The following is an 18,286-nucleotide window of genomic DNA, read 5'->3' on the forward strand; positions in this document are numbered from 1 at the left end:
GGGGGGGGGGGGGGGGGGGGAAGCAGACAGAAACTTAAACAAACGCAAGTAAGAATATTAGAATCTGGGTGGGTTTCTCCCTAAGAGATATAGGTTTGAGATTCTGAAGCTCTCTCTTTTTTCTCAAAGAGGGACAAAAGCAATGTGAGGGCTTTTTTGGTTCTTGAGAGAAGGGTTTTAATGGCGGAGACAGGAAAATGTAAGTAAAGAGAGAGAGAGAGAGAGAGAGAGAGAGAGAGAGAGAGAGAGAGAGAGAGAGAAAGAGAGAAGAAGAAGAACTTAAAATAAGAGAAAGTGTTGAAGAGACATCAATTCTTGAAGTAGACAGAGGCGAGACAATGAGGGCAGGTTTTTAGAGTGAGAAGAAAGTTAAAGTGACAAAATATTAAAATTAAAATAGTAGAGAGAGAGAGAGAGAGAGGAAAAAGAGAGTCTTTTGCTTCTGAGAGAAGGGAGAGAGAGAGAGAGAGCTTCGTCGTCGTCCTTGAATGAAACGGCAAAGTAAAAGCAGTGTAGAGACTCTCTCTATAGTGTTTTAGTCTTCTTCTTTGCTCTTTCCTTTTTTCCTGTTTATTTTTAATAGTAATTTCCGTAATTAGTTTTTCTTTTGGAAACTTTTTATTCATTTAATTTAATATCACGATTTGACACAACCCATTCTGATTAGATTTCCAAAACTAAAATTTAATATTGACAACGTCTCTGTCTAATTTAAATCGCATTAATTTACGCAAACAAACAAATTTGTTTTTAGAGGGGTTATTTGCCAATACCATTTTTTTTTAATCTTGATCTCTGTCCATAAACCATAACCATCATAATTTTTTGTTTATAAGTAGGTTTTGAAGACCCGATTCATAATTTCCAAAGATTCTTAGAAAATGATTAAGAAACAAAAAAAAACTTTTACTTTTTGCTATATCAAAAATAAATGTAGAATGACAAAATAGTTTATGCATGTCTTTGTGAATAAAACTATAGAATTCCGCGACAATCTATGATTAATATAAAACATGCCGGTTGGTTTTTGTCGTCAACTCTTAAGTAAAAAACTTATCATCACATCTTCGTAATAATAAAAGTGATGGTCGAGAAGTTTCTTTTTTTTTTATCATAATCATTTTGGCCAATAAGATGTCTCCAAAAATGTCAAATAAGTTTTTTTTTGAAAATTGATTCATTGGAGATTAAATTTAGTTTTAAATAATAAAAATTGAAACTTTACACACTAAATGAGACATAATCCGTTTGGTGAAAATTAATATGTACAAGTGGATGAGAATGAACCAAAAAGTAATAGAAACAAGAGAGAATTTTTTCAATTTTTCCACAGAGAGATGCATGCGAAAGTTGTGTGTGGTGATGTTGACTGTTAAAGCACGAATGAAGCTTGTGAAGTTATAAGCAAGATAACAATTACCACAACCCTATACGCTCGGATATGTGCAACAAATAACAAAGATAACATAAGAAACTAAAAAGCAAAATTTGATTTTTGGTATATAGAGGAGAGCAATACACACTCTTTTTCTCTTGGATGGTTAGGTATCGTATCTGTAAAAGGATTTGTAATGGCATTATCTGTAATTTTAGATGTTTCTCAAATGGTTAAGCTTATTTATATAAAGATCATTAGTATTGACAATTCAGTTAGGTAGTTGTTAAGCTTATTTCTCATGTACTCGTTCTTTTTTTTTCTGCAAAAACAAACAAAACTCAGCGATCAAGTACAAGAACATGTTTGCGGAAACTAGTTTGGTTCTTATATCGAGTTTTCGTTAACAAACTGATTCTGTGTTTCCATTGGTATTTATTCCTGAAACTCAACTAATATATATATATTACGTCTATTTGTAGATTTTTGTATCTTATATCACGGATTCACGACAATATATTTTTTCTTGTATAACATTTTCTTTCCAAGATTTTGGTCTACCAAACAAAGTAAAAAAAGCAAAAGAATAATACTATTAAAAGTTAAAAAAGAGAGAGAGGTAGAGAGGAAAAAAGAGAAAGAGATAAAGAGGGCTATGCTATTGTTGTAGTTTGCCATATCATCTTTCCCTTTCAATTTTTTTTTTTTTTTGGGTTGATATTTTCACTTTGTTTTCCCCAATTTATCTTTATTTAAATATATCGAGTTTCTGATTTTCCTGAAATTTGATTGAATATTTTATTTTGTAGATATATTCTTTCCTTGTAGCACAAATGTTGGACACAAGATACTGTTTTAAAGTCCACTCGCCACTGATATCAGGAGTTTGCGTTCCCTTTTTTTCTTGAGACTCCCAATTTTCGTATCTTTTTAGTTTCATTTTACTTAATTGTTTTTTTTTCTTTTCAAGAACACTCCTTATATAGAAATACTTTTTGCAACAACTTTATTTTTTCTAAGTCACTAGTCATTAGGGTTAAGTATAAAGCAATATAGATGAATTTCTTAGAGTATCTAAAGATCTTCATCAAGCTATATAAGATTCGCTATTAAAGCTTTCAATCAATCCGTAGACGCAGTTCAAAAAGAAAGAGACAGCACACTCCAGTTTGAACATTCACACCGTACGTGCACCATATATATATGATACAGTATGATCTAATCAGTCTAATTAATACCATATAGAAATTTCTATATAATTCATTCATACTTGGGTTGTTTATTTACAATTTATGTTTTGACAAATCCCACAAACCTTACCTTTTTTGTGTTGACACCCACAAAGCTTGTAAAAATGTATATAAAACTATATATACCTAACTTAACTAAAAGAAATACGGAAAATAAATTAAGAATTTGATAATGGCCTGACGGCGGAGAATTCCATGCTGGGGCAGCCCAACGTCCAATATGATTTTAACTAGCCTCTTAATCAATAGATTATTGATTTTAAATTAATTTCTACAATAAAATCTGCAGAAACTTATCTAAAAAATGATCCTAAAATACTTGAGAATACAAAGATAAGCTCCACCATACATCGAACAATCATGAATGCTAATCATGATTAGCATCTGCGCTACACCATTAATTCGTTTTGCTAATTGTGCTTTGCCCCATCAAGATACGTCCATATTTGTTTACACACAATGGGATACGCAATATCGACATTAACAATTTTTATGTTTGCTCCGACGTATAGACGATTAATCATATATATATAACTTGATGATTGTATTCCAGATATGATTTGTAGTCATTGTTTGAGTATTCTTAAACACGTTTTTAAAAAAACATTAAATGGCCCATTTTGTTCTCAATTAATGTTTATTGATTTATAATTATCAACACATGCGATATATATTGACAAACACAATTATATAGGCCAAGACTGATGAAGGAGCGACTAGTAAGTAAACAGATCAGGAATATATAAAACGATACATATACTTTTATTCGTGTCGTCAGATTCATATATTTGCCCTTGATTTTACGATAGAGAAGTTCGCTTTATTTTGTGTAACCTATCTATTTTATATGAGTGGACTTTCATTTTATTGGTATCTAATCAGCAGGAATTTTTTCGTTAACTTTGTCTCCACGAACTCGAAGAAGATGTTTACTAGCTTCCACATTAGGCGAACACTAAGCAACGCATTTCCCCCCTCAATTAACTAGAATTAATACAATTCTCAAATATGGTTGCTAGTTCAAAGAAATGTGACCCAAAATTTTGGAAAGAAGAAAAGAAACGATCAAGGGCATGCAACACATTAATAAAGTCGACCTATTAGGGGAAAAAAAAAGTCGACCTATATATTAGTTTCCATATCCTGAAATTCAGGATTCAAACATCAAAATTATACAAAGTATATATCGCAATCTTTGTGTTACCAATAAACTACAAATCAATAGGATTATAGTATCATTAGCGCAAACTTTTATTTTTGTATTTTCAATGTGCCAATTTGTTTAATGGGCGAAAGAACAAGGGACATGACCAAGTGGTGTCAAATGGATGCGCATTTATAATGTTACTCTATATTTGCCATCTCCAATACAAAAGGATATTCCTTAATTTGGTAAATGTTTTCTTACACTGTTGAGCTCAATGTTTGAACCTTTAAGTTTCGTTTTACTCGATAAAAATGATACTAATCCTAGCAAAGTAAAAGAGTGTATCATTGAACGGGTTGTCTTTATCAGGTGAATATATTCATTTTGGATAGAAGATGCTTGCTTCTGAGCTCGATCTAGAGGTTTGATGCAAACATATTTTGTTCTCTATATCTTTTATACATAACCTATAGAGAATCTCATATTGGAATATAGAACTAATCTTTAACGTATGTACTTGAAACTATATATATATATATATTTGATGTGATGTTATTATGTTGGTTTTTCTTCGACTGCGATTTGATTATTCAAGAAACTTGTCAGGCTATTCAATATGCATATCATACAATTTTTGACTATACTTCTATTTTTACTCGAATATATACTAAAATTATTTTCATCAGGGGATCTATCATAAATTATTTTTTTGAACTAAACACACTCCATTGTATCGTTTCGACGGAAAATATATAAGTAAAATTTTAGTCATTTTACATGCACCATCATACTCTTATCATCCGAAGAATCGTAGATGTAATAATTGTAAGCGGAGAACGTAGTATACTTTAATATCCTACATGTTTAGTATATATCATGTGTCGTAATCACTTTAGTTTTCCAATAGCTACGCTACGCGTTACTTTAACATATAGTTTGATGGTACGTATTAAACTCTTAATCATTATGCCGAAGCCAATTTCTCTATATGAATCCATAGTTTTATGATAATCCTGAAACGACATCCACTGAAACTGTGGTAAGAGGCTATTGATTCATACTTAAGGGTCAACAGACCAAGGGGACAAAAGTACATTGCATGGTTTCAAATGGTCACTAGCTAATTTACATCTAATCACCAACGGTTTACTTTTACTTTTTAGTACAAAATCTCATCTCTCAAAATTTCTAGAATTACGAGGCACGGAGGCAGTCAGAGTAGAGAGATTCACCTTAATCTTATTTTTATATATTTAATATTTAAAAATAAGATTACATTATAGACATAGGAATTAAATCGTATGCATCAGTTATTTTATTTTTTTTCTTTCTTTTGCTTTTATTGTGGGGGAGACCCACTCTTTCTTTATGTTTGCTTGTAGGCTATGTAATGCCCGTTTATGTTTTAGAGTCGGGTCATATAGCTTTTTTAGGAAAAAGGAATCAAATAAAGCTTAATTATTTCAAAGATGGATATATAAATTATGTTAGATAATGTTTGCTAATTTGTATATTTCGTTCTTCTAAGTTTTTAACCCCTTGAATTGATCTACATGATTACAAAGGTTTTTAGATTTCCAGATATTAAAAGGTGTTTTACTCAAAGCAAGCAAGATCATATATATTATTAACAACAAGAAAACAATGAGAACCTGCTAAAATGACCTAGATCGATGTTTTAGAAGTTAACAAGTCTCTTATACATGTAACTCTGTTGAAAAGTGATTATCGTATTGCAAGCATCGATGTTGATGTTGATGTTGAATCATGATGATGATGCGAACTGAGAAGTAGTTTCGTTGGTCGCTCGCTATGTAAAACCAACGTTCCTCTACAAGCCGGTTCGATCAATCGGTCCGGTTCAATAAAATTGTCCCGACCCGGTTAGGATTTAAATAGCCTCTGAATTTACAAAATCTCTTTCCATCTATATTTCTCAAGCTAAGCATCAAAGTGGGTTCGGAATTTGAATTTGGGCTAGAGATTGTGGGCTCTGAATTTGAATTTGGGCTCTGAATTTTTAGTGTAACTAGAGAATGTGGGCTCTGAATTTGAATTTCTCAGATTGAAAGAAGCATTGGAAAGGGGACCTCTCTCTCCTTTGCTGCATTGCTCTGTTTCATTTGTGTAAGCGGAACCAAGATTCGAATGTTAACAGATACAGTCTTGGTTATAATCAGGGGTCCAACTCTTTGCAAGCATGAGACATTTTACTATATAAGAAAGAGTTCATACAAAAGCCAAGGTTTTGTTTTTAGATCCCTAAAATTATCCCACAAAAGCATATAACACAAGTCTTGAAAAGATGAAATAGCATATGATATTATAAGGGAAGAGATAGAATCAAGAGTTTTTGGTGATGATGACTCATGGCATAAGTATGTTGAAACCTTCAACCAAATCTGCTTCCTTCGGTTGGATTATAAGGTTGTCAAACATATCCCCAAGCTTCGAACGCTGCACCATAGTATCCAACACTTTATCCTCTGTCACAGCTTCAGCGATCTTCTCCTTTCCTTTGTCAGGTCTGGACGAGCATGCAAACACTAGCTCTGAGATTCTATCCTTCTGTGCTTGCTTGCAGTACTTTGGCCCCTCAGGAGTTCCTTTTGCAACCAAGTGATATGTGTAAACAATTCTCTGCTGACCGATTCTGTAAGCACGGCTTATAGCTTGTCTTTCGACTGCCGGATTCCACACAACATCCAAAAGAATCACCCTTGACGCTCCTACAAGACTGATCCCTTCAGAGCAGGCTTTTGTTGAAGCTAAGAACACTTTTGCCTTGGATTTTGGATCATTGAATTCGTTGATCAAGGTTTGTCGCTGTTTCTGCTCGAGCTTGCCATGCATGTACAACACTTCCTCCCCTGGGTTCCAGTTGAAACGAGAGACCAGATGTTTCATGATCAGTTTCAATGGGTCTATGTATTGGCTGAAGACCAACACTTTCTCCTTTATCACCTCGCATAACTCAACGAACTCCATGAGGAATCTCGTTTTCACACTTTGCTTTGGATCGAGTCTTACCTTCTTAAGCTGTGCAAGCAAAGTCTCGTCGATGGACAAACGTTCCTTCTCAGAGAGTTTGCAGCGAGAGACTAGAGAAGGATGGACTGAGACCAGAGACAGCTTGTGTTCTGTTTCAAACACGTTTTTTGTTTTCCGGTTGTGAGTGACTTCAATGGATTCTAGGACTCTCTTCTGCAGCTCAGGTGGGTTTAACACCACAACGCATTCTCTCAAACCAGGGAGGCTCCTTTGAAGAATGCTTCCTTTATGGACATGCACAAATGGAAGCATAACAGCCTTCAACTCTTCGATCCCACGGTTGTTGATTTCGTTCCCCAAAGCTCTTTTTCCTCTTTTAGTTACAGTCATCCCACTCTTCTTGAGTGTGGATGTGAGCTTCTCCAGATATTTAGGTCTTGCGAGTCCCAGAACATTGCACAGCTCCTGGAAGTTGTTCTGGAAAGGAGTTCCAGAAAGCAAGATACGTTTCTGTGTTTCCACTTTAGATAGTGTTTTCCAGATACAACTTCTCTGGTTTCTAGGCGTGTGCGCCTCATCAAGAACCAGCAGTCCAGGCCTTCCCATAAGTATCTCTCTGATATCATCTAATTCTTTGTCTGGTTTCACTTCTCTCACCATCTTTGTCTTTTTGTCCTCGTCTTTAACTCCTGCAAGCTTCTCATAGAGGTTGTAGCTGATCCCGAGTATACTCTTTGCTTTTATCCAAGAGTATATTTTCACCATCCTTATCTCATTTTTGGTTCTAGCAGTGGCATTCTTCTTCATCAAAAGTCCCAGCGCCGCAGAGTTCTCTTTTCCAGTAAATTCCAAACTGCTGAGATTATGAAAGGGAATGCTTATGTTCCATTTCTTAAACTCCTCTGCCCACGTGAGAAGCAAGCTTGCAGGAGCAATGATCACTGGTTTGCAATCTGGGAAGCATGCTAGGTAGGCTTGCAGGAAAATGATGGTCAGGCGAGTTTTTCCTGTCCCGGGAGCGTGTGACATGATGCATCCTCCGGTTTCTTCGCTATTCTCAAATTCCTTGAGCTCGTTCAACATGATTGTACCAGCTAAGTTCCTCCAAATAAACTCAAAACCCTCTTGCTGGTGAGGATACATTTGAGATTTGACCCCTGGGATCTTATCCCAAACGGTTCCTTCAGAAGAAACACAATCCTCATGTAAGCTGTTCGTGTTAGGACCTTCAAACCCAAGTCTCCCAAGGATGTTGCTATTTTCTTCCTCGTCAAATCTATCACATCTTCTCCTTTCCCTTGTGATCTTCTCTCCCTACACATAGAATCATACATTAGAGTTACCATCAAACCTATCAGTTCACACTTTCACTCATTTTACTGAATACTCCAAATTTCTTACCCACTCAGATTCATCCATGCTTCGGATTTCTCTCTCCACAAAGCCGCAGTTCATACACTTCAAACCAACCTCCAGATCAAGAAACAGATTGTGATTCCCTTTTTTACATTGTGCTGCTGGAGTTTCATCAATTAATATTTCTTCCATCTGCAAAAATTTCATGTCAGAATTACTTTGTTCTTAAACGAAAGGAGATAAAATATACCGTTTTGAAGAAAACAAGAAATTACATTTGAAGGAAGCTCGTTGCTGACGTCGTTAGATTTACTGCAAAATGCTAGTTCTTCCCACAGCATCTGTAACTCTAATTCTGACTCAGAAATCTCAGGTGGTGATGGAGGTTCCAGCATACCAAATTTCTCTATCAATGGTGGTGGCCTAATGATTAGAAGTCCATCATCATCATATTTTCGTAGATCTTCATTTCCTTGTTCTTGAAACTGGTCTTCAGGTGAAGAAACTAGTTCTTCTGCTTCTTCATATCCTTCGTCTAGTTGACCTTTCTCCCTAACAGAGTTCACAAGCAGCCTGAAGAGATCAACTTCTCTATGGTTTCCACTTAGCACTCTCCAATCCGAGTTGTTATTAGTCTTGATTTCTTTGTCTTTTAGAGAAGGATCAGATTCATATCCAGATTTATCTGCAGAGCTGATAGAAGAATCAGACTCATTATCAATTGGTTCATTAGCCAAAACAGACTTATTTAATCCCCCTGCAACTGCAACTGCAGGTATCACCGACCCCAACCTGTTGATGGCTTGGACCTCTTTTGCTTTCTCTAAATTCTGGATTTCAGGTCTTGATGGCTTTTCAAGTGCTTGCACCACCTCTTTTGCTTTTACTGAGCTGAGAATTTCAGGTCTGTAAGTAGATGACCTTTCACGTGCTTGTACCTCTTTAGCTTTCTCTGAAGTGAAAACTTCAGGACTGAGAATTTCAGGTCTGTAAGTAGATGACCTTTCACGTGCTTGTACCTCTTTAGCTTTCTCTGAAGTGAAAACTTCAGGCCTGGATGTGGATGGATTCTCAAGTGTTTTCACTTCTTTTCCCGTCTCTGGATTCTCCAACTCAGGTCTGGATGGTTTTTCAGGTGATTTCCCAGAGTTAATGAAAATAGAATCTTCATACTTTGATGCAATAGTAGAAGCAAAGTATTTCACATCCTCAATTTCATCTCTTAATGCAAGTGGTCTCATGAAAGAGCTGGGAGATTCAAGGACTCCTGTGTTCTCTTTGCCACAGTGAGTACAAGTGAACACCGGGTTGCTTGGCTGCTTTATTACTACTTCAACTACTTCATCTCGTTCTTCTTCTTTTTCTTCTTCTCGATGGTTTAATCTCCGAATCTTCTTGTCCTCTTTTCTAGGCTTGGTTAAGCCAGTACCAGACCTCTTATACCTTACCAAAGGCTTCCTTTCCGCTATAGAGACATTCCTGACTGGTAAACTGACCTTTAAGAAATCATCATCATCTGTATTATCTCTAACCACCTCCTTTAAATTGAATTCACCGTCACTCGAGGAAGAAGATGAAGATGAAGATGAGGACGATGATGATGATGATGATGATGATGATGATGATGATGATGAAGAAGATGGATCCTCCGAAGACAGGGAGTGGACTGTTATATCATCTTTGGTGTTATTGTCTGGACTCTCTGCATTTTCTTCTTCATCTCCCTCAGTTTCACTTGTGCTATTACCATCACTGAGAGATTCTACGATTCTGCTAGTGTCCTCAAAAAGCTTCTTCCTGGCTGAAGCTCTGGCTCCAATTTCAGACTCAGAATCTGAAAGAATCTCTATTTCAGCAGGGACTGGTTTTACAACAACCAAACCTCTAGCCTCAGGGGAACACATATCCATCACATATTTGTTCCGTTCAGACACCTCTCTTAACTTAGAAGAGCTCGGAACTGATATTCCAACATCCAAATTTGTAATCTCAGGAGAAAACTTCTCATTCACACATGTGTGCTGTTCAGACACATCTCTTAACTTGGAGGAGCTCGGACCTGATTTCTCCACATCCAAATCTCCAATCTCAGGGGAACACTTCTCCTTCACACATGTGTTCTGTTCAGACACATCTCTTAGTTTAGAGGAGCTCGAACCTGATTTCTCCACATCCAAATCTCCAGTCTCAGGGGAACACTTCTCCTTCACACATGTGTTCTGTTCAGACACATCTCTTAACTTAGGGGAGCTCGGACCTGATTTCTCCGCATCCATATCTCCAATCTCAGGGGAACACTTCTCCTTCACACATGTGTTCGGTTCAGACAAATCTCTTAGCTTAGAGGAGCTCGGACCTGATTTCTCCACATTCAAATCTCCAATCTCAGGGGAACACTTCTCCTTTACACATGTGTTCTGTTCAGACACATCTCTGAACCCAAAAGAGCTAGGAACTGAGTTCTTCCCCACATCCAAATCACTAACCCTAAAAGAAGTCTCTTTCACAGACGTGTGCTGTTCAGACCCATCTCTGAACCTAGAGGAGCTAGGACCTGATTTCTCCACATTCAGATCCCTAATAATCCTAGAGAAACTCTCCTTCACAGAGTTGTTCTGAACAGACCCAGCCCTTAAACCAGCAGAGTACCTGTCATTTTCTTGAACAGGAGGAGGAACACTGTTGTGGTAAGTAGGTGTGATGTCCTCAACGTCAGAATCGGGGTCTTTTATTCTTCTCGGCCTTCGTTTCTTTGGAGGAGATATCACAGGAGCTTCTACCTCCGTCTTCTTCCGCTTATTAACCACCTGAAGACGCTGCCTGCTCCGGGACTTAACTCTCTTCCCAATCCACTCCATTAGGGCAAAACAAAGAACTGAAAAAGAAACACAGGATTGAGAGAAAATACTGTAAGAAACCCTAGCGAAGACAAGATTATGAGTCTGAGAAAGAAAAAGAAACAGAGAGAGAAAAGTAAGAACCTTGGACAAGAAAAATGAGTCTTCAAAGGATTTGAGATCAAATGGGTTGAGGAGATGATGATGAAGTGTAATGACTGTATCTAAAGAGTAAAGAGACTTTGGAGAAATTTTGAGTAGACTAGTTTCAGAAGATTGGACAGAAGAGAGAGTGATGGGCGGAGAGAGAAAGGGTCATGAAGAAAGCGTGATGTCAAAGCCAAAGCATGCTATTTCAGGACTACTCATACCGCCAAAACTTTGACCCAAAAACGTACTCTGTAGAGTGTTTCTCTCTCTCTGCTTTATTTTTTTGCTCAGTTTTCTTACATTTTCCACAAACCAGCTCATTAATCTGTTTCCATTTCGAGCTTTGTTTTTTTCCTTTCCTTTTCTTTTCTTTTCTTTTCTTTTCCTCCTCTAAATTACTTTTTGACCACTCAGAAAATTATGAGTCAGAACCCAAAACGTCACTCTGCAGTTGCATGACAAACCAATGTGTATGCAAGACAAACCAATGTGTAATAAATGTCTTACAGATTCTAATTTCTTTAAATGTGATTTTCCATTTGTTTTTGTAAAGCAATTTGTATTACTAAAAAAAAAAAAAAGAAGGAATTTCATCTCTCAATTCTCTTTAACACAATATCAGGATACAATAAAAAAGCAAATAACATCATTACAATAGAGAGATGGAGGAGTCTGCAAACTCATTAATATAGGAGAATGGTATGTTCACGCAAAAGTGATCTTGGAACTTGGTCATTTTACATCACTAACAAAGTTCTAATCATAGTAATGCCCGTCACCATCACATCCTATGAGAATTTTAGCAGATTAGGAAAAAAGAAAGATAAAGTGTGTCTAATACGTCAAAGATAACAACTTGCTAAAGGGACCATTGCATTAATCTCCTAATAAATTCACTTTTTTTTGTTTTTGTTTTTTTTTCTGTGAGAAAGCTCGTATGAAATTGAATAACAAGGATATTGTGATTAGAACTTAGAAACACATACTATGATCTAACTAAAACTGAATAACAAAATAAAGAGAATAATTTTTGATTAAACTCTTACCATCCACTGTAATTGTAACAAAGCCGCATTGGTTATTTTCTATATAAATGTAGCAATGGAAAATTCAAAACCTGAGAGCTTCTTCATGAGTTGGGTTCGCCCTTCATGAGCCTTCTTAAGCCCGTAACGTTGCCTCGATGAGCCATAACCATCTACACAAAGTATCAACTGTTAAGAGTCTCCCAAGAACATACCAAGATCTTTGAAGGCAAAGTGTTCTTTCAAAAACGGAATAGTCAAACACATTAAGTCCCCGAAGAACATACCAATTATAAAGATCGTAACATTCTTTTAAAAACACTGTTCTCGTTTACCAAACCCTGGGGGAATGCAAAACCGAATCTTTTGTCATTACGATTATGTTCTTGGCCCTGCTTCTTCGTCTTTACTTCTCCAAAGTCGATTCCGGAAAAAAAAGTTACCACCTTTATATGTCAGGATTCCTCAATTGATGATGACACAATCAAAAGCTGCAATCTTTACATCACTCTCGTCGAAATCTCAAGCCACAAGAACTCAACTTCCCATGGAGAGAGAGATCCACCAATTCTGGCACGAGAGTAATCGCATGCAACACTCCTTATCTCTTCAGATCCGCCGGAGCTCCGGAGACGATGGTCAACTCAACTCAACCACCGTCTTTATCCTTTTTTTTTTTTCTTATTTTTTTTAATGTCCAAATCTCAAATCTCACCGGTTATGTATTTCTCAATTAAATGACGTGTCAACTTTTTATTGGTGGCAAACGATAGCATAACCTTTTCGTCTGCGTCGGTAAAGCGACCTCTTTGGAAATGCCTTTTAAATCAAAAAAGACCCTTTTTTTTTTTTTTTTTTTTTTTTTTTTGTTATTCGCTTTCTTAGAAAACAAAAAACAGATTGATACACATCTCTCTACCTCATTCGGTGGGTTCAGCTCGTGAAACTAAAGGTGTGATCTTTTTTTTTGGGTACTCTGATTAGTCAGTACGGGCATTGCGAAATCCGGGGGACAAAGAAAAAAATGGGGTTCATAGTCGGAATTATAATCGGACTCGTTGTCGGAATCGCCATCATCATCGGTTTTGTCAAGTTGGAGAATTCTCGATCCAAGCTTCGCTCTCAACTTGTGAGAGACCCTCCTACTCAATCAATCAATTTGGCTTTTTTTTTATGTACTCGATTTTGGTGTCAGCTCATGGAGATTTTTGTTTATTTTAATCAGGCGAATACGGTGGCTGCTTTTGCGAGGATGACTGTTGAGGATTCGAGGAAGCTTTTGCCTCCTGAGTTTTATCCTTCCTGGGTTGTCTTCTCTGAGCGTCAGAAGTTTAGTTCCATCCTTCCCTTTTGTTTTTATACATTGATGATGTGTTTGCGTATCTTTCTCAGACACGAAACGAAAGTTGTAAAATTTGGTCATATACTTTGGGGACTGATTCTTGTTTTTTTTCTATTTACTTCAGTTGACTTGGCTTAACCATCACTTGACAAAGATCTGGCCTTATGTTGATGAGGTATCTTTGTTGTTGTTTTCAGTTAGAGAGATGTTATCTGTATTCTGAATGAAGATATTGTTTTTGATTGAGGGTTTTTTTTGTCTCCTGTTTCTTAATTCATCGGAGTTTAGGCAGCCTCTGATCTTATAAGAGCATCTGTCGAGCCTGTTCTTGAGCAATATCGACCTGCTATAGTGGCCTCCTTGACATTTTCTAAGCTTACTCTTGGTACTGTGGCACCTCAGTTTACAGGTTAGTTTTCTTCATCTCTGTTTTGTGTTGTGATGTAAGTAACCATTACTTTTGCAATTGATTCATGTTAGGTTTGCGGTAGAATCCCTTTGCTTGTGATATTTTCGGTTTAGTTGAGTCCATAGAAATCTTGAGCTTACGTAGTTAGTCAAGAATTCTTACTTTTACGTGTCTCCCACCTATAAACCTACTTTTCTGTGATATCATTGAGATCATGTCAAAGGGGAAATATTCAATTGAATAAATGAAATGAGAAGTGGAATTAACTTCGACTCAAAAAGTAATAGCAGCAGTATCATTCTTTACATTTCTGCGGATTGTCTGTTAAAGTCTGCAAAAAGAGGAGCCATCTTCTCCAACAAAACATTGTGCTGCTGCTTAGTCTACTTGTGTCCCTTGGTGTTTGTTAGGTGTTTCCATTATCGACGGTGATAAAAATGGGGTGACCATGGAACTTGATATGCAGTGGGATGGAAATCCAAATATTGTACTTGGCATCAAGACCTTAGTTGGTGTGTCTCTTCCAGTTCAGGTACAGTATATATGCCTCATGCTTTCTCTTGATTGCTTACTTCTACATACTGTGAGATCTGATTTTACACCATGTGTTTTTTTTAATCTTTCTATTTTGACCAATGATAAGCTGACTACAACTGATTTCGTATTCTCTGTTTTCTAGGTGAAAAATATTGGATTCACTGGTGTTTTCAGGCTGATTTTTAGGCCACTAGTTGATGAGTTTCCTTGCTTTGGAGCTGTCAGTGTTTCTCTTAGAGAAAAGGTTGGTGCCCTCTGAAGCTACTATAGCTGTAGCTGTAATTGGCTAAGAGTGTCCACAGTTTTTTTAGTTTTGCTTAATCTTTTTGCATCCTTGTGTTTACCGGCATGTGTGTGCTTGATTGGTTTGATTGAAGAAAGCTGTGATGACACAAAATCTTCGACTAGCTATGATCAGTTTTGTCTGTTGTTTTGCTTATACGTCCAATTCTGTACTGCAGAAAAAATTGGATTTCACCCTTAAGGTTGTTGGAGGTGACATTTCAGCAATTCCTGGACTTTCTGAAGCTATTGAGGTTTGGCTTACACTTTTTATTCCTAGTTATGTCCACTTTTTTTCTTCAGAAATAGTATTCATTTATTAAATGAACACATTTTCAACTGAGAATTTTGTGCGCACTTATCTGGAAACTAATGTGTTTCAAAATCGAACTATCTTTGTCCTTTTTCTTGATGCCAAATCTTTATGTCATTCTGGAGTTTAAGAGAAAGGAACTATCAAAATGGTTTCAATTCTTTACACTTACCTGTGAGTTGATATGTAACAGGAAACAATTCGGGATGCCGTGGAAGATTCTATCACATGGCCTGTTCGGAAGGTCATCCCAATTATGCCTGGTGATTATAGGTACACCTCAGATTAGATACATAAACTTGAACTGTTGATATCTTGTTTAAGGTTTTTATAGAGGGTTTAAACCTTTACTTCAGTGCAGGATATGCCCAACTTTCTTTTCTTTTTTGTTTTGGACTTTCTGACTATGGTGTTAAAGCACTATGAAAGTGTCAGTGCAAAATGATGGTGCTTGTCTTTCTGGTTTTGGATTTCTATTATAGCTTTTTTGTGTTTCTTTTCTCAGCGATCTGGAGCTAAAGCCTGTTGGAACTTTGGAGGTGAAGCTTGTGCAAGCAAAGAACTTGACCAACAAAGATCTAGTTGGAAAATCGGACCCCTTTGCTAAAATGTTTATACGTCCTTTGCGAGAAAAGACTAAAAGAAGCAAGACAATTGTAAGTAGTCCAATTCTCCTCTTTTACTGCTAAACTTGCCAGACTGATCTAATATATATATTCCCTTCAGAACAATGACCTGAATCCCATCTGGAATGAGCATTTTGAATTTGTCGTCGAAGATGCGTCAACTCAACATTTAGTGGTCAGAATATACGATGACGAGGGAATACAGGCATCTGAGCTAATTGGTTGTGCCCAAATCCGGCTTTGTGAACTTGAACCTGGTAAAGTTAAGGATGTCTGGTTGAAGCTAGTCAAAGATTTAGAGATCCAGAGAGATACTAAGAACCGTGGAGAGGTTAGATCAGCTATAAGAACTTAGAAATCCTTTGATTTTTGTATCTGTGGAGGCTAATGAATACTCGTTCTCGTTGATTATCTGTAATTTAGGTTCACCTTGAGCTACTTTACATCCCTTATGGTTCGGGAAATGGCATTGTAAATCCCTTTGTCACTTCATCGATGACGTCCTTAGAGAGGGTGCTCAAAAATGATACGACAGATGAAGAAAATGCATCAAGCCGTAAAAGAAAAGATGTCATTATAAGAGGAGTGCTCTCTGTGACAGTGATATCTGCAGAAGAGATACCAATACAAGATCTGATGGGGAAAGCTGATCCATATGTTGTTCTCTCGATGAAAAAATCAGGTGCCAAGAGCAAAACTCGGGTCAGACCTCTCATTTATAGTATCAAAGAGTGATCCATGTTATTGATGTTTCGTCCTCAATCGTATCTAACTAATGGTAATTTTGCTTCACCAGGTCGTCAATGACAGCTTGAACCCGGTTTGGAACCAGACTTTTGATTTTGTAGTTGAAGACGGGTTACACGAAATGCTAGTCCTTGAAGTTTGGGACCACGACACCTTTGGAAAGGTAAAATCAAACCGCAACTACTGGTTTTTTTCTTGCTTGGTTTATTATTACTTATCGTGTTGGCATTGGACATGGGAAAATGAAAATTTGTGGCTTTACTTTGTGGGCAGGACTACATTGGGAGATGCATCTTGACGTTGACAAGGGTTATAATGGAAGAGGAATACAAAGACTGGTACCCATTAGACGAGTCTAAAGCGGGCAAGCTTCAGTTGCATCTTAAGTGGATGGCTCAGTCAATTTATCGCGATTCCTAAGCTTAAACGGAAGATTCTCAACTTCGAATGTACATTTTGTCTAGTAGCCTCAAAAAGATTTGTTTTGTCAAACAGAGGAGACTCGAACAGAGAGACGAGTCTCCATGTATCCCTGAAGCTATGGACTCGAATATGAGTTTTCCTCGTTTTCCGAAAACCCTAGACAATATTTGTGTTACTTTGCTTCATAAGGGGTTTGGTTTCGCGTGTATCACAATCCTTATTAATTTCCCACCTTTTACCATTAAATCTTGTGTACACGTAATCGCCATATTTGTCTACACCAAATTTGCTTTCACTGTAATAATCAGCTTCTGAATCTGTCGACACATACTAACATTATGACTAATTCTTTACATTATCCCAAACTATGAAGCCAGATAAGCCACGCACANTTAGGTTCACCTTGAGCTACTTTACATCCCTTATGGTTCGGGAAATGGCATTGTAAATCCCTTTGTCACTTCATCGATGACGTCCTTAGAGAGGGTGCTCAAAAATGATACGACAGATGAAGAAAATGCATCAAGCCGTAAAAGAAAAGATGTCATTATAAGAGGAGTGCTCTCTGTGACAGTGATATCTGCAGAAGAGATACCAATACAAGATCTGATGGGGAAAGCTGATCCATATGTTGTTCTCTCGATGAAAAAATCAGGTGCCAAGAGCAAAACTCGGGTCAGACCTCTCATTTATAGTATCAAAGAGTGATCCATGTTATTGATGTTTCGTCCTCAATCGTATCTAACTAATGGTAATTTTGCTTCACCAGGTCGTCAATGACAGCTTGAACCCGGTTTGGAACCAGACTTTTGATTTTGTAGTTGAAGACGGGTTACACGATATGCTAGTCCTTGAAGTTTGGGACCACGACACCTTTGGAAAGGTAAAATCAAACCGCAACTACTGGTTTTTTTCTTGCTTGGTTTATTATTACTTATCGTGTTGGCATTGGACATGGGAAAATGAAAATTTGTGGCTTTACTTTGTGGGCAGGACTACATTGGGAGATGCATCTTGACGTTGACAAGGGTTATAATGGAAGAGGAATACAAAGACTGGTACCCATTAGACGAGTCCAAAGCGGGCAAGCTTCAGTTGCATCTTAAGTGGATGGCTCAGTCAATTTATCGCGATTCCTAAGCTTAAACGGAAGATTCTCAACTTCGAATGTACATTTTGTCTAGTAGCCTCAAAAAGATTTGTTTTGTCAAACAGAGGAGACTCGAACAGAGAGACGAGTCTCCATGTATCCCTGAAGCTATGGACTCGAATATGAGTTTTCCTCGTTTTCCGAAAACCCTAGACAATATTTGTGTTACTTTGCTTCATAAGGGGTTTGGTTTCGCGTGCATCACAATCACAATCCTTATTAATTTCCCACCTTTTACCATTTAATCTTGTGTACACGTAGTCGCTATATTTGTCTACACCAAATTTGCTTTCACTGTAATAATCAGCTTCTGAATCTATCGACAC

At 37.1% G+C, this 18,286-nt stretch overlaps 2 protein-coding genes across 4 annotated transcripts; one reads left to right on the forward strand and one right to left on the reverse strand.

Moving 5' to 3' along the window:
• LOC104754694 (SNF2 domain-containing protein CLASSY 3-like) lies at positions 5,982 to 12,978 on the reverse strand. 2 transcript variants are annotated; one of them, XM_010476941.2, is made up of 5 exons: positions 12,419 to 12,978; positions 12,224 to 12,304; positions 8,395 to 11,894; positions 8,165 to 8,311; positions 5,982 to 8,077 (listed from the first exon to the last, which is right to left on the reverse strand). In XM_010476941.2, the coding sequence occupies exons 3-5, from the start codon at positions 10,975 to 10,977 to the stop codon at positions 6,140 to 6,142; spliced, it is 4,668 nt and encodes a 1,555-aa protein (XP_010475243.1). In that variant the 5' UTR covers positions 10,978 to 11,894; positions 12,224 to 12,304; positions 12,419 to 12,978; the 3' UTR covers positions 5,982 to 6,139. The 2 variants fall into 2 exon arrangements, with proteins under 2 accessions (XP_010475243.1, XP_010475244.1); XM_010476942.2 differs by lacking the exons at positions 12,224 to 12,304; positions 12,419 to 12,978 and having other exon boundaries at positions 8,395 to 10,994; positions 11,101 to 11,469.
• LOC104754695 (synaptotagmin-5) lies at positions 13,030 to 18,200 on the forward strand. Of its 2 annotated transcripts, none has more exons than XM_010476944.1 (13): positions 13,030 to 13,260; positions 13,357 to 13,461; positions 13,598 to 13,648; positions 13,762 to 13,882; positions 14,293 to 14,414; positions 14,562 to 14,663; positions 14,881 to 14,955; positions 15,208 to 15,287; positions 15,520 to 15,670; positions 15,741 to 15,971; positions 16,064 to 16,342; positions 17,580 to 17,693; positions 17,804 to 18,200. In XM_010476944.1, the coding sequence occupies exons 1-13, from the start codon at positions 13,156 to 13,158 to the stop codon at positions 17,948 to 17,950; spliced, it is 1,683 nt and encodes a 560-aa protein (XP_010475246.1). In that variant the 5' UTR covers positions 13,030 to 13,155; the 3' UTR covers positions 17,951 to 18,200. The 2 variants fall into 2 exon arrangements, with proteins under 2 accessions (XP_010475246.1, XP_010475245.1); XM_010476943.1 differs by lacking the exons at positions 17,580 to 17,693; positions 17,804 to 18,200 and adding exons at positions 16,437 to 16,550; positions 16,661 to 17,072.

This window comes from Camelina sativa, chromosome 17 (assembly GCF_000633955.1).
Source record: "Camelina sativa cultivar DH55 chromosome 17, Cs, whole genome shotgun sequence".
Taxonomy (NCBI): Eukaryota; Viridiplantae; Streptophyta; class Magnoliopsida; order Brassicales; family Brassicaceae; genus Camelina; species Camelina sativa.